Source organism: Helianthus annuus, chromosome 10, assembly GCF_002127325.2.
Source record: "Helianthus annuus cultivar XRQ/B chromosome 10, HanXRQr2.0-SUNRISE, whole genome shotgun sequence".
Taxonomy (NCBI): Eukaryota; Viridiplantae; Streptophyta; class Magnoliopsida; order Asterales; family Asteraceae; genus Helianthus; species Helianthus annuus.
Genome location: NC_035442.2, coordinates 34,730,452 through 34,745,867, shown reverse-complemented (window position 1 = coordinate 34,745,867; position 15,416 = coordinate 34,730,452). Strand labels below are relative to the sequence as shown.

Genomic DNA, 15,416 nt, shown 5'->3' with positions numbered 1-15,416 from the left:
TGTTTAAGTATGAATAAAATACGTGTGTATGAGTATAAGTGTAACAAGGTTGTAAAAGTGCAAATGAAAACATAACTCGTATGAATATGAATACGAATACGAATGTAGTATAGACATGAATGTAAGGACAACGTAAATGTATAATTGTGAGTGTATGTATGAACGTAAAACGTATGAATCTTGAATCATGAGTATAACATAAATGCGTAAGTGTGAACATAAGTGGAGGCATAAAATGTATAAGTATGGATGTAGGAAGTAATGATTTTGTTTATAATATAAAATTAAAATACACGAGTTTATGCGCATAAAAGATTTAAAGTTTTGAATATGAAAGGAAAAAGAGAACGAGTGACACGCGTGAGATTGTTGGGAGATATTGACGAAAACGTGTAAAATGATATGCATATATAGTTGTTTGAGCAAAACGTGAAGTTAAAATAGATTGAGTTGTCATGGAGCGTAAAATCTAGTCTGTAAATGTAAAAGGGAGTATAAATCATCCATTGACTATGTAAATTTTACTTTGTAGACGAATGGGAATGCTACTATGGTTTTAGAAGAATTTATATAGTCGAAATTATTGGTTCCTACGAAGTTTCCTTACCCACGTGTTTTGAATTTAATTGACATATCGAGTGAGATTTGAAAAGTTCTAGGGTTTAATAAGTTTGTATCGTTTTAAATAACTTTGTATATAAACAATTTTGAAGTTTATAGATTCCTGAGAAAAAGTTGATCCTTAGAAAAGAAATTTGGTGCATGAACTTAGTGATTATTGAAAGCGTCTTTTAATAGAATGTTTTGTTGATTTTGAAAGAAGTTCTAGTAAATGTTTGAATAAAGTTTTTAATGTTTTATAGACGTGTGCAAAAAAGTTGGTTGATTCCCGATTGAAATAAAAATCCCTAGTTTAATGTTGTGAGGTGAGCGTGTTTTAATAATTATGTTGAATGCGAAATTTCGTGGGCCATGGTTTTTTTTTTTTTTTTTGACTGACTAAGTTGATGAGTAGCATTTCGTGAAATTTCGAATGTTGAAGAACAAGCGTCTATGAAAAAGTTAAGAATTTCGTGTATGTGAGCCATAGGAAAATAGATGGTAAGGTAAGAAATTCCTTTATATAAGTAATGCATTTTGAAATAATTAGAGGTTTGTAATGATAAACGATTTGGATATAAACATGATCGTATTTACATAAAATAATCTATTAAAAGAAAGCATTGGTAACGATCACCTAGGTAAGGGAATCACCCCTAATCCGTTGGTGAGGTCGTTGTAAGATGAGAAAGGAAGCGGAGTTAATCGTCAAGGTAAGGAAATCACTCCTATCTTGATGATATGTCTTCACTCGTTGTTACAAAAGTGTAATTAAAATTAAGTGAAATTATGCATGTTAATGATGTATAATCGTATGATGTATGCGCAAAAGTGAAATCTTAAAAATGGTTCAAAATTGACAAGAAAGAGTTTCATCATAAAAGATCGAAGATAATAAAGCGTAAATTTGATAAAAAGAAACTTGGACGGTTCCAAAACGGAACTTTGACTAACCAAAGTGGTCGAAAGATCTTTTGAAATTAGGGAACATGCTTTGGCCTAATAGGTGGAATACTCTTGCCGATATCTCGGCTAACGGTACTTACCCTTCCAGTTACTACATGTTCCCAATCCATCGAAAATTCGAGACTTGGCGGGATTTTCGAAAATCAAGGAGTGGAACTAGTCGACAAGGTGCGGGTTTCACCCCTAACTTGGCGATTTCGTATCCTAAGTGCGGTTGGTACTCGTCGGGTCAAAATTTAATTTCGACACTTTGACGAGGGTCCACTTGAATTTAAAATTTGAATTTCTCCATTAAGATGTGGATTTCACTCCTAACTTGGTGAATTTCGTGCGAAAAATAGAATCAAGCGGGATGAGGGTCGTTTACCAAATTGTGGGTTTCACGCCTATTTTGGTAAACTCATCTCGTTTGTATAATATGAGTGTTTTCGAGTTTAAGAAAAAAAATCGAGTAGAATGCCTTGGAAAAAGGTGTATGTTAAAGGAAATAACCAAGAAGTATAAGCACATAAAAGGCATGTCGAGAATAACACGCAAAGAATAGATCAATAAATCTAGTATCGACACATAGTAAGACAAGTATTGACACATAAGAATAGCAATTCAAGTATTAACACACAAGCGATTTATATATTTAAAAGTCAAAGCGAATAAATGAGAAGCGAGTAAAGCAGCATGCAAGTAGTTTCAAGCAATACACAAGAATAAAACTCTAAAACTATAGACTAGGTTAAAGCATTCCTACTTTTCCTAATTCCCTATAGTTATGGCTCTGATATCAGTCTGTCACACCCCAACCAATGGCGGAAACATCGAGATGAGACGAAGTGTGAAGATTGCTCGAGACATCATAACGCTAATAATTGTGACAAGTATTTAAATAATCCGATTTCATTTCATAAGATAAATTGTCAACATTACAAGAAATTCAAATACAACAAGTTTAACAAAAATAACATGACAACATAACAAAATTGATACAACATATTAAACCCTAACGTCTATATGTGTATCTAGGCATCAACGCTACTTCTTTTCTTAGCATCATCCTCATCAACCTGTAACATGTTTAAAATAATTCAATGCAAAAGCAAAGGCGAGTATACAAGTTTGATACATACATAGCAAAAGATAAGTTTTAAACAATTCATCATAGCGAGCATGTGATTCAAGATAAACATTTAAATATGGCATGTGTCTAACATATCAAACCAAGGAAACGCAATATGCTCATGATATTACCGATGATAAAGGGCGGGTCGTTAATCCTATAGCGCTACATATGTCACGGTTTGGCTCGTACGAAGTTAATGATAAATTCAACACATAAGTTTCACCCAAGTTTAAAGTATCAAGCCATCACGTATACAAGCATGTTATAGGAATGTTCATGTGTTTAAGCAAAATGTTCATGTGTAAGTTTGTTGATAGATAAAACATGTTACACCCCAAAAGTGATAAAAGTAAAAGGGGGAATACAAGTATACTCACATAATTGCTAAGTCTTCCGATTATCCAAGTATGACGAGTTGATAAGACAGGAGGACGGAACACCGAGGTCACGCTATAAGGCAAACGATGGTGCATGAGTAAACGGGATTATGACGGAGGATTTGAAGTGGGATTTAAAGTATATCTAGTTAATATAAATGAATATATATATATATATATATATATATATAAATGTATGCATATATGTATTTTATGTAGTTCGAGTAATATTCCTAAATTAATTCTTAAAAAAAATATTGTTGAAGTGTTGTCAAAAATGAAAAGAAGTAATTATACATTTATATCCATTTTATAAAAATTAAACAATTCAGATAGGTTTCGCTTTATAAAACTTATTCGTTTCGTTTTATGAAAATTTACGAAAAACGGGCAGAGTTTCCTCTGTTTTTGGACGGTCCCGACAACACAAGTTGTCGATTTACCTGGTCAAAATTCAATAAACAACCAAACAATATAAACATATATATATATATGTATATAAATTCTTTATTAAGTTTACAATTCATGTAACATTCAGTTCCGCGATTTAAACAATAGCTAAATCTAACACAATATAACTATTATTCGCGTCATTTAAATACCGCGACTCGCGTTTATGAAATATTGTTAACATAAATAATACGACGAAATTTAGAGGCGTTAGAATTTACCGAACATTGAATCTGATTGATTTAACTGTTTGACTAAGTCTGACCCGAACCGAAACTGAGTTGACCAGGTTTGACTTCTGTTGACCATCTTTGACCAACCCAAGCCGAGGCCTAAAACAGAAACGGGTCGTGAGCGGAATCGAGAACCAAAACTGACCCGACCAATGTTGAAACTGAACAGAACCAAGACCCGAAGCATGAAACCTGACCGAACATAACTGAAACTGAAACCACGAGACCCGAGTAACTAGGCTGGCCCGTTCCAATCTTGAACCCGAGCTTGAATCAACCAGACAGTCAACACACCGTCATCTTCATACCAAAATAAAAGAATAAAAAAAAGAAACGAGAGGAGGGCATTTTACCGTGACATCGGCAATCCACGAATATCGCCGCCGTTGCTGCCTCACCGGAAAACCCAAACCGGACTCTAACCTAATTTCGAACCTGAACCGAGTCCCAAGTCACCTGAAACTCAGAACCGTTGGTCACCACCACCGTTGTCGGCGTCTTAGCTGCTGTCTCGTTCTTAGTGCGCCGCCACCAGATTGGTGGCCGGCCGAGCAGATACGTCGAGAGAGGAGAGCAAGAGTGGAGTGAGTGTCGAGAGGTGTGGGATATGACCGGCCGGTGAGAGCGATCGGAGGGAGAGGAAGGGGAGAGGGGTTAATCTGTTGAGGGTGTGTGGGCTTGATGAAAGCTCTGCTCTCCAATTTTTTGTGTAAGTGTTGTGTTCAAGCAGACAACAAGAAATAGGAGGGAACATGTGTGCGGCTGCTGATGTAAAAGAAAAGAAATGGTTTTAGGGTTCTAGATGAAGAAGATGAAAAGGCCAGTGATGTTGTGCGGGTTGTCTTGTGTTTGGTATTTCAAAAAAATAGAGATAAGGTGAGGATAAGGCACACTACAAATTTATACGTCTAGGGTTTGTTTAGTGGGTTTTGGGCTTGGGCCCAAGGCCCACAATCCCAATCCCAGTGTTTGAGTGGCCCGATAAATTCCGAGAGTTGTCGTAATTGATTATTATTATTATTTTATTATTATTATTAAACATGGAAATATGTAAATACGGGGCGTTACAACCTTGTCTCGACTAGGCTGCTCACTTTAGTTATTGGGCCACAACGTGATTTGTTTGGGCTGCCTGTTTAACTGAACTATGTGTTAGTTGTTACTGTTGACTGATCCAATAGTAGAGCAGGCCCAATAACTCAACATGTAACTGTGTGTATGCATGCTATGTGCTAGATTCGGTGTAAAATATACGTGACATTCTCTGTACCCAAACCTGACCTATACTGGTAACCATGTTAGGACGTGGTGACCAGCGTGTTTGACAAGTAACCTAATCTGCCGAGCAACCCAAGGTGAGTTCACACACTAAAAGCATGCGTCCCAAGGAGGGACACGGACAAACTGCCAACTTTGGGAAAAATAATTTTGAACTATTACTTCCGGGGGAAATCCGAATGGGTATTTACTGTCTCTGGGGGAGATACGTTTGGATATTATTTATAAATCACAACTAGCCAAGCTAAACGAAACTCTATCACCTTAAGTCCCTACTTACAGTACCGATTAATCGCCGGGGGCGAACGGGTTATTAGTTGATAGCGCTATTAGGTTTGACAACCTCACACCGTGACCGGGGGAGATCGGGCGTGAACTAGTAGACCTTGCATCTTGGTCAATGACGATAGACATTGACTCGGGGCACAACAACTTTCCGTCAACAGTTTCGGTATCTACAGTTTAGTGAGCTTACAGATGGGGTAGCTCCCCACAACGTGATTATAAATGCTTTTATCTAAACAACTTACGTTTTCGAAAACTAAAACTTGACATCTCGTGGACTCGCCAACATTATGTTGATACCCTACTGCATGCTTTGCAGGTACCCAGTGATTCAGGAGCTTGCAGCTTGCGGATGTGTAGTGGTCGTCTAACCCGTGTGTTGGGTTCTAAACAAACTCGAACTAAGAATCTTGTTCTGAACTATTTTGCCTATGCTTCCGCTACTTATCTGAACTATTATTTAAACTTAAAACTTTTGAACTTTGACTATGATATTTGCTGACCTTGTGGTTGGTGAGTATTACTTATGTTATTTAATTATATTGCTCAGTATAATTGGTGGCTGGATCCTGGTCAGTCACGCCCCCAAGCGGTGGTGTTCCGCAGGTGGATTTTGGGGGTGTGACACTCGGTATGAACCAAAGTTTAAATTTTTAATTTAAATTTTAAAAATTGTTATTTTTTATTTTTACTAACGCATTGTTTTTTAAAATTTAGGAAACAATCAAACGGGTGATAGTTTTTGGAAGAAGGCAACGGCTAAATTTCATGAGATTATGGAGCATAGCTCGGATCGTGATGTAGAAGCCGTCTCGGGCAAGTGGCGTAAAATGAGCAAGATCATCAATAACTTTAACGCAGTTTATAACCAAATTTACACTTGTCCTCCTAGCGGGAGTAACGAGTCGGACATTCTTAACCTTGCTATCGCTAAGTGGGACTCTCAAAATCCAAAGCCTTTCCCGCACTTCCGAGCATGGAACGTAGTAAGGAAAGAACAAAAATGGACGCCGATTCCAAATGAGGTAGCAACCGCCAAACGGACTAAAACTTCCGAGTCTGGAAGTTATAGTGCGGGAGGCTCCACCGCTCGTTGTCAAATCGACATAAACGACGACCCGGAAGATGACGAGGACATGTTGCCCATTCACGAGGCGGAACGTCCCACCGGGAGGGACAAAGCAAAAAAAGAGGCGGTCGGAAAGCGCAAAGGGGCCGGCTCGAGTGGAGGGGGCGGCTCGGGTGGAGGGGGCGGCTCGAAGGCATCGGCGAAAATGGACGAGTTGATAAACGAATTCCGTTCGTTTAAAGAGTTCGCGGGCGAAAAATACACTCACAAGAAAACCGTGTCGGCCGACCAAGCTCGAGCGGAGGATTTTAGGACTATGAGGTTGGATCTCGACTCGGTTCCGGAGGAGGAACGAGTGGTTTATCGGAGGATGAAGGAAGAAGTGATGAAAAAATGGACGTTGTAGGTTTTTTTTTTTATTTTTATGAAATGTAATTTTTTTTAATTTTTCGGTAATTTTTTTTTTTAGGAAATGTAATTTTTTTTTATGTTATGAAATGAAATTATTTATGTTGTTTTATGTTGTATTTTTTAATTTTTATAAAGTTTTTATTAACTTATTAAATTAAAACTTAGGAAATTATAAAATAATGAGGTGGGGCCCCATCCTCCATCCCCCTCAAATATCATGGAGGCTCATCCCCCACGAGCCGCCTACGTGGCGCCTACGTGGAGGCTCATCCCCGTGGGGATGAGCCTAACCATACCCTTTAGTCTTAGATGTGACTAGTCTTGTACGAATAAAGGAAAAAAAGATTAAATATATATTATCATTATAGTCAACTCCATTTTAAAATTTCTATCACCTCTTCTTCTCTATTTTACTCCCACCCTATTGCAGAGTCCATCCTCCTCGCCCGACCGCCGGAAAAACTCAGACTTTGTTAACTAGCTTTCTTTCTTCACATTAAACACCGTTGGTTCCCCTGATGCTGAGGGGTATCCTTATATTTATCCGATACATAAACAGAGAAAATGAAAAAGAATTTACACTTCGTCAAAAAAGTTGAGGGGTATCCCCGGCAACCCCTGGGATACCTATAGATCCGCCCCTGTATGTATGTATGTATGTATGTATGTATGTATGTATGTATGTATGTATGTATGTATGTATGTATGTATGTATGTATGTATGTATGTATGTATGTATGTATGTATGTATGTATGTATGTATGTATGTATGTATGTATGTATGTATGTATGTATGTATGTATAGGTATAAGTGAGAGAAGGGAGGCACGACGAGACCCGCGAGTGAGAGCCGAAAAGGACTAGCCGGGCCAAGGGAGCGGTGTGGGAGACCGGCACCGGGTCAGGCCGGGCGTAAGCCGGCCCCATACCGTCTGGTCCAAGAAGGCATATTTTCTTTTGGTGATTTCTAGAACAACAAAAACTTGTTTTTAAGTTTGTTTTCGTAAGTTTAATGTTGTGGATGTTTTGTTTCATTTTAGTATTAATTGATCTAGTCACCTTTTATAGTTTTGGCATCAGGGTTTATTTTCTTTATTTTAATTCATAAACTTATGTATGAGGGATTCTATGTTTTAGTGGTTTGTTTATGTGATTCTTGTTTTTATACGGATTCGATCCAGAAAATATTAGAACTCTAATAAAGTTTTAATTTATCTAATGAAGTTCAATCAATTTTTAGAACTCTAATAAAGTTTTAATTTTGACATTTGGAACAAAATAATATTTTGAGTTTGTCTATAAACCCAAACTATTATAGAATTATATAATATAATTAAACATTCCGAACGGCATGAGTATTTGATTGTAATTGATACTTCTATCTCGCAATCCGCACACTAAGATCCGAACGGCGTGAGCTTGGAGTAGCAGGTTGGCTCTAATCAACGAACAGTGTTTGGTTAGACATTAGTTGGAGTGGACGTCCGAACTGTATGATGTCTAGTATCGATACAAACTATTATTTAAAAAGGATTATTGCACCGTAACCGTTTTCATGACCGTAAGTCGAACCGAATCAAGAAATTACCCTGGTGTTAAAATTAGTTTTTAATATCTGAATTTACCCAAACCTTTTAAATTGACATTTTTTATATAATTATTCGTAGTCATTAATTTTTAGTCTAAATTAAAACCTCCCCTTTCAAAACAATCGTATCTATGTTTAAAGCGTTTAGGCATAATAAATAAATATGTATCCATATGGACACGAACCTGACTTCCATTCATATTATTTTTAGTGTATCAAGTAGGTTTATTTTATATTTATTTGTTGCATTCGATACCCAACTAATTGGTGTCGTTGCCGGTGATACGGCAAATCTAACTGTTTTGTGCCAAGATTTCTTTTAGTACAGGTACATCGTAAGTCTTCCCACAAATCTTCAATCTCTACTGTTACAATGGCAGCTGAACAAACCCTTAGACAGTGGGCGACTCGTGATGTCCCACGACAACCACTTTGCATCAACTAACCTGGAATGGAGAACTTTATCGGTCTTATCCAATACACTAAATAAGGAATCATAATGTTTTTCTATCTATAACTTTATGCAAAAGGATTTTATACCTAATGATGTCCAATATAAGCCAGAAACTTAACTCATATTCAACTCGACTTAGCTTTTTCCTCAGTGAGTTGATTGATTTTATTAATTCTAATGATTTTGCAAAATATTTGTTTTCAAGTCTCAGATAAAAATTTATAATATTGGTCTTATTAGAAAGAGTTATATAAGGATGTGAAGAAGGGAAAACAAAATGTAATACAAGTTGCTGATAATCGTATAAGGTATAACACACTAACAGTATAACTTGTTACAAACTCAATACGAACTTATAACCAACTCAGCTCTGTTGTGGTCGAAACCATATTTATTTTATAGTATAGGAATATTTTCTTAAGTAGTTAATGTTATTAGTTCCTAAAGATTTTGAAGATTGAAAACAATAGAGTGATATGTGGGATTGATTGATATTTCATGATTCATTAATCCTCAAGATTCACTTTTAGAAAATTCAAGTTTTTTCGATTTCACAAACGCACAACTTTTACGTTGACAAGCAATTCAAACACTTACACGCTTCATAATCCAATCTCTATTGTTCAATATTTGACTTGATCGGGAGTGTTATGACACTGATGTCGTCTTCTTAAAATGAAATAGTTCAATATTATCTATCTAACTTGACTAACCAAAAATTGATAGAGCCGATGAGCTCTTAAATATACACGCAGATCACTAAGTTTTTACCCTTACAAACATAATATTAACGTACAAAACTATTTCTAAGTATTGATCATCATATTTATATGGGTTAGTCCGCTAATTGAATTAGAGACCAAACACTTTATGGCACTGTAGTTGGAATAGAGATCCGGTTACGACAACCAAAGGTTAGGAATTTGTGATTGCAAAAGAGGTAGGTATTTGATTCAATTTTGGTACAAAATGGAACTTATGTGTAGGAAAGTTGCAAATCATGAACCAGGTTATTGGATTTAAATTGTATAAAAAATTGGGTCTTTGCATAACGACATCCACGCTATGATTTATTTGGAAAAAAAAGGAATGAAATGATCTTCAAGAGGTTTAGAAAGGGGTTGGATAAAACAGTCGAGGAGGTGAAAGCGGGTCTTTATGTTTGGCTGAAAAATAAAGCGAGTTTTCATTATATTATGAATTGGAAGACATGGTGGAATTTTGATTTAGTTTTGTAATCAGGGGCGGATGTACATGTATGTAAGGGGTGGCGTCCGCTACGGCTTGGCGCTCCGACGGTAGTGTAAAATTAGTGTAAATTTTGGAAAAAATTGACTTTTTTTTCGATTTCGTTACCGCTTATTTATAAATCGTTACCGCTTGGCGCGAATCCTAGATCCGCCACTGTTTGTAATTGTTGTTGGCCACTTTCTAGCATCTTGCTAGGGTGGTTTTTAGTTAATAAAATTTACTCCTTGTTAAAAAAAATGAGTAAATAACAAAAATCGTTCTTTATGTATGTCATTTATTGCAAACTGTGTCCTTTGTTTTCAATAATTACAGAAAATGTACTCGATGTTTGCAAACCTTTGCAAGTTATGTCCTTTAGCCCTAACTCAGTTAATTTTTGTGGTTAATCTGACCAAATGGACCCCACATGAGGGTATTTTGATCATTTTACTCTCATGTGGGGTCCATTAGGTCAGATTTAACCACAAAAATACCCTAATGTGGGGTCCATTTGGTCAGATTTAATCACAAAAATTAACTGAGTTAGGGCTAAAGGACATAAATTGTAAGGGTTTGCAAACATCGAGTACGTTTTTTGTAATTATTGAAGACAAAGAACACAGTTTGAAACAAATGACATACATAATGGACGATTTTTGTAATTTACTCTAAAAAAAGAAAGCAAAACCGAACACCTAGTTTCGATTTCCTGTTTAGCTAGAATAAGTGGCTCCCATTAAAAGTGAACATATTTGGTTGGCGGGTGAAAATGAATTGATTACCTACAAGGGCTACTTTACGAAGAAGAAATAAACATCAATACAACTCTGCGTCCATTATGTGGAGAAATATCAAAACTGTTGAGCACATTTTCACCTCTTGTTACATTGCAACTATTGTTTGGCAATTTGTTAGCACTGCGTGCAAATCATTACCGATTTTTGCTTTCTTCGTTCAAGACTTACTAGAATACTATATAAACTTTCAGTCCAATGAATTAGCAAGAAAAATGATACACTCAGTTACACTAACATCATGTTGGTGTATCATGTGCAAGGGCGAGAAACAACCAGTTTTTTCCAACAAGAATGTCTTGATCTCAAGATTACTATTAGAGATCAAAACCAGTATCTTATGAGTGAAAAATAAAGCCAAGCTTCATACTTTAGAATAGGGGTTACTAGTGTAATTTTAATTTCAATAACATGTATATGAGTTATGTAAGGGATTGTATAATGTTTCTAGCTCCTTGCTAGAAGTTGTACTTGTTCTTAGACCCTCCGTACTCGCACGTTGTATAGCACCACACCCCTACATGGCGCCTTATCGCGTCGGGGAACACCGCCTCGGGCGGCGCTATGTGGCGGGTCAGATTGGGCTTCGCGAAAAATATAACAGGAGAATTTGTATTGATATGTGTGTTGACCGTTTGAAAACTTGTAACTTTATTTTTTTATTTTAAACAATATAAATACATCCCAATCTCTACAATTTTTTTTAAAAACCATACCTTCTACAACCATTCTCTTACTCTATATTTTATAAAAATCTCAAGAATTTTATTAGATTTTTATACCATTCTCTTACTTCTACCATGTATCCCTACAACCATGGTTTTGTCCCTCCTCGTTCTAGCAGTGACTAGAATCAACCGAACACTCCTAACCAACCCGTTGCTCCGATTCCCACTCGACTAACCGCCTATGGGACCGGGTTTGTCGAGTACAATAAAAAACAAACCGGCTTTTTGAACCTATTGAACCAACCCCTCTCATGGCACCCAGACCTATACGGTTGGAACCCAAACCAAAACATCGGAGGTTTCACATATGCTTCACAACCATTCAGCTCGACACAAAGCAAGCCCGACTTCGCCTTGGAGACACAAACGGAGACTCAACCGGAAATAGAGGAGACACAACCGACCAACACCAAAAGCAACAAACGGACCTCACACAAAAAGAAAGATGGAACCGAGGCCCGGTCGAAAAAAAAACGTGCAACCTTGGGATGACGAAGAGGAGTACGCGTTAGCTAGATATTGGATTAACGTATCAGAGAATCCTGGAATAGGTAAGATTTTAATTTATACATATAATTTGTTTTGTAAAATGCCAAGTTTATCTTTTTGTATCTTTTTTTAACAAACAATCAAAATAAACATTTATTTTGCAGAAGAATTCGAGAAGGTTTTTTCGGTCTCATGGGTAGGGGGACGCTTACCGACCACCGGATTAAATATCGGGCAAAGGGACCGATATTAACAACAAATGCACAACTTTTCAATCAGTTTGTCAACGTCAACGAAATGGTTGGAAAAGCGGTGGGAAAACCGGTTCGAGTGACGAGGATATAATGCGGTCGGCTTTAGTAGAATATCAAGCAGCCCGAGGGAATTTCCCATACTTGAAGGTTTCACAAATTCTTCGTCATAGCCCTAAATGGGCCAATGTCGAGACAACGGTAGGAGCTTCTTCGAGTCGGAAGACAAATGTAAGACCGTCAAAAAAGTTGAAAACCAACGAGTCGGTTGAACCCGAAATGCAAACGTCCGAAGCTCGAAACATCGGCCTAGACGATGTAAATTCTTTATTTACGGGTGAGGAGATGGTGGGAGAGCAAGTACCGGAGCTACAAAGACCGCCCGGTAGGAGAAGCGGTGCAAGATCGAGGAGGCCGAAGTCATCATCGGGAGGATCGAACTTGACTGAAGCGTTTACGGAGATGTACCAACGCCTTTGAGACATACACGACCTCGAGGCTCAACGCATGGAAGAGAATCGGGAGGTGGTCGGGATTATGAACGATAAACAACTTGAGAGAGACTTTGAGTTTTACTCGAAGCCGCACGACCACCTAACTGGAAAGGCGTTAGCCTTGACTCTACAAAGAAAGGCGACCATCGTGAAAAATATATTCTTTGAGATTTAGATAGTTTTTAATTCTATTGTAATGTTTTTAAATTTAATGAATGTTATTTGTTTTTAAGTTTATAAATTTATAGATTAAATGAAAAATAATACAAAATTAATAATTGAGTAATCATTATATTTAGTGTTATGTAGTGTTACCACTATAACCCCCATAAACCCCCTCTTGCCATTTGTCACATAACCCCACCAAAGGGGTTACCTGATGTTACCAGTACACATTGTCTTATAAAAAAGAGTAAATTACAAAAATAATCCTTTATGTTGATACTAGATCGCAAAGTGTGTCATTTGTCTTCAAAAAGTACAAAAATGTACTCAATGTTTGCAAATTTGTGCACGTTATGTCCTTTAGCCCTAACTCAGTTAGTTTTCATGGTTAAATATGAATAAGTGAACCCGATATTTTGGTCATTCTCACCTAAACACTAAAATAAATAATAAAAACCCATCTCTTTCCCTTAACTTTCTATCTCTCTACAAATTCTTTCTCTCTCTATATATATGTAACAGACCCACCGCTGTCCACAAATCCACCGTCGGCACTACTGTCGTCCACAAATCCGCCGCCGGCACCACCACTGTCCACAAATCTGCCGCCGGCACCACTACCATAACTCTGTTCACATTAATGTATGATCCACCGCCATAGTTCCGGCCAGTTCTCGACGATAACTCTCAACATCACCAACACCACAACTCTCAACATCACCAACACCACAACTCTCAACATCACCAACACCACCACACCACCACACCACTCCCAACCACCACCCACCGCCCAGATCTAAGGAGGAGAGGAAAGGCGCTGACGGCTGTGAGGGATTTCGTTGGTGGGGGTGAGGGTTTTCGTGGGTTTTAAACAAATGATGGACGAAGAAATTAAAGGGGTTTTGAGATCTTTAGGTTCTGCTACCATTTTTTAGTGAAAATTGGTGTTTTAAAGTCAAAGTTTGAGACTTTACTGGGGAAATTTAAAGATTATGGATGTGGGTGTGTTGTAATTGAATTGAGGGTCTAGTAAGGGGATTTGTATCTAGTATTATGTTGTCACATTAAATTAGGACAATTTTTACAACCAGTTTCTTAGATTTGGTGAGTGGTGAACACGTGATTGTTTTGTATTGGGTCTAGGACAGTGGATCAATTATGCATAAAAGATATGATCAATCGTTTTGGAATGGTGCGGTTGAGAATAAAGTGGGTGAAGTTTTTTTTGGGGTTCGAATCTTGGGTGGAAGTGTTGTGCAGGAGTGGGCAGGTGGTGTGACAATGGTGGTGTGGGGGTGGGAGTGGGTAATGGCAGGTGGTGGCGGGATTGGGAGGTGGTGGTGAGGGTTGGTGTGTGTTTTAGAGAGAGTATAGAGAGAGTGCGTGTTTTAGAGAGAGTGTGTTGTATATATATTATATATAATATATAATATAATATATAATTCAGTTTGTTTTAATTATTGAAATTATTAAAATGGGAAAGGACCTCTGTCATATTAGGGGTGTGCAGAATTCCTTTCGAATTCGAAAAATTCGAAATTCGTTTAAATTCGATTCGATTATCAAGAATTCGTTTTGATTATAAGAATTCGAATTCGAATTCGATTCAATTCGAGTCAAGTAAATCGAATACGAATCGAATACGAATTTATAATTTCAAATTCGATTCGATTCGAAATTCGAATAAAAATTATACATTTTTGTTTATTATTTTTATATATAATACATATATAACTTTTATTAGGCTATGCTATAAATTATTTTCAATTTTTTTTTCCAAGTATTAAAATTACCTATTACAAAACCCACTACATGGCCCATAACTAAAACCTAAATAACAAATCTATCAATAGATTTCTAATCGTAAAAATATTAACTTGTAATGTGGAGTGGTTATTCACGACTTCTCGTATTAAATTTTAGATTTGTGGTACTTTATTTGAAACTTTTAAATGTGATATCGTGCTTTATGGCTGCTTTAAAATTTATGTTTCATTTTGAAAGTTTTCTACATGTTTTTAAAGAATCTGAATTAAATTGAATTTATTGGAATTCGAATTCGAATTCGAATTTTTAATCGAATACGAATTAGGTTTTTTATTCGAATACGAATTCGATAGGTTTTAATCGAATTCGAATCGAATACGAATTCAAGGAAAAATAAAAATTATTCGAACAATTCGATTCGAATAATTCGAAAATTCGATATTCGATTCGATGAACACCCCTATGTCATATCCATTAGACAATGGACGCTTTCATTGTGATTTTTGCAAAATACCCTTGCATGAGATCCATTTAGTCAGATTTAACAATGAAAACTAACTGAATTAGGGCTAAAGGATATAATGTGTAAAGATTTGCAAATATTGAGTTTATTTTTTACACTTTTTGAAAACAAAGGACAACATTTGTAATCTAATGTCAACATAAAATACGA

General features: G+C 36.7%; 1 protein-coding gene across 1 annotated transcript; it reads left to right on the top strand.

Moving 5' to 3' along the window:
- Positions 1-6,079: 6,079 nt before the first annotated feature.
- LOC110881152 lies at positions 6,080-6,778 on the top strand. Its single transcript, XM_022129506.1, has one exon. The coding sequence runs from the start codon at positions 6,080-6,082 to the stop codon at positions 6,776-6,778; it is 699 nt and encodes a 232-aa protein (XP_021985198.1).
- The last annotated feature ends 8,638 nt before the right edge of the window (positions 6,779-15,416 follow it).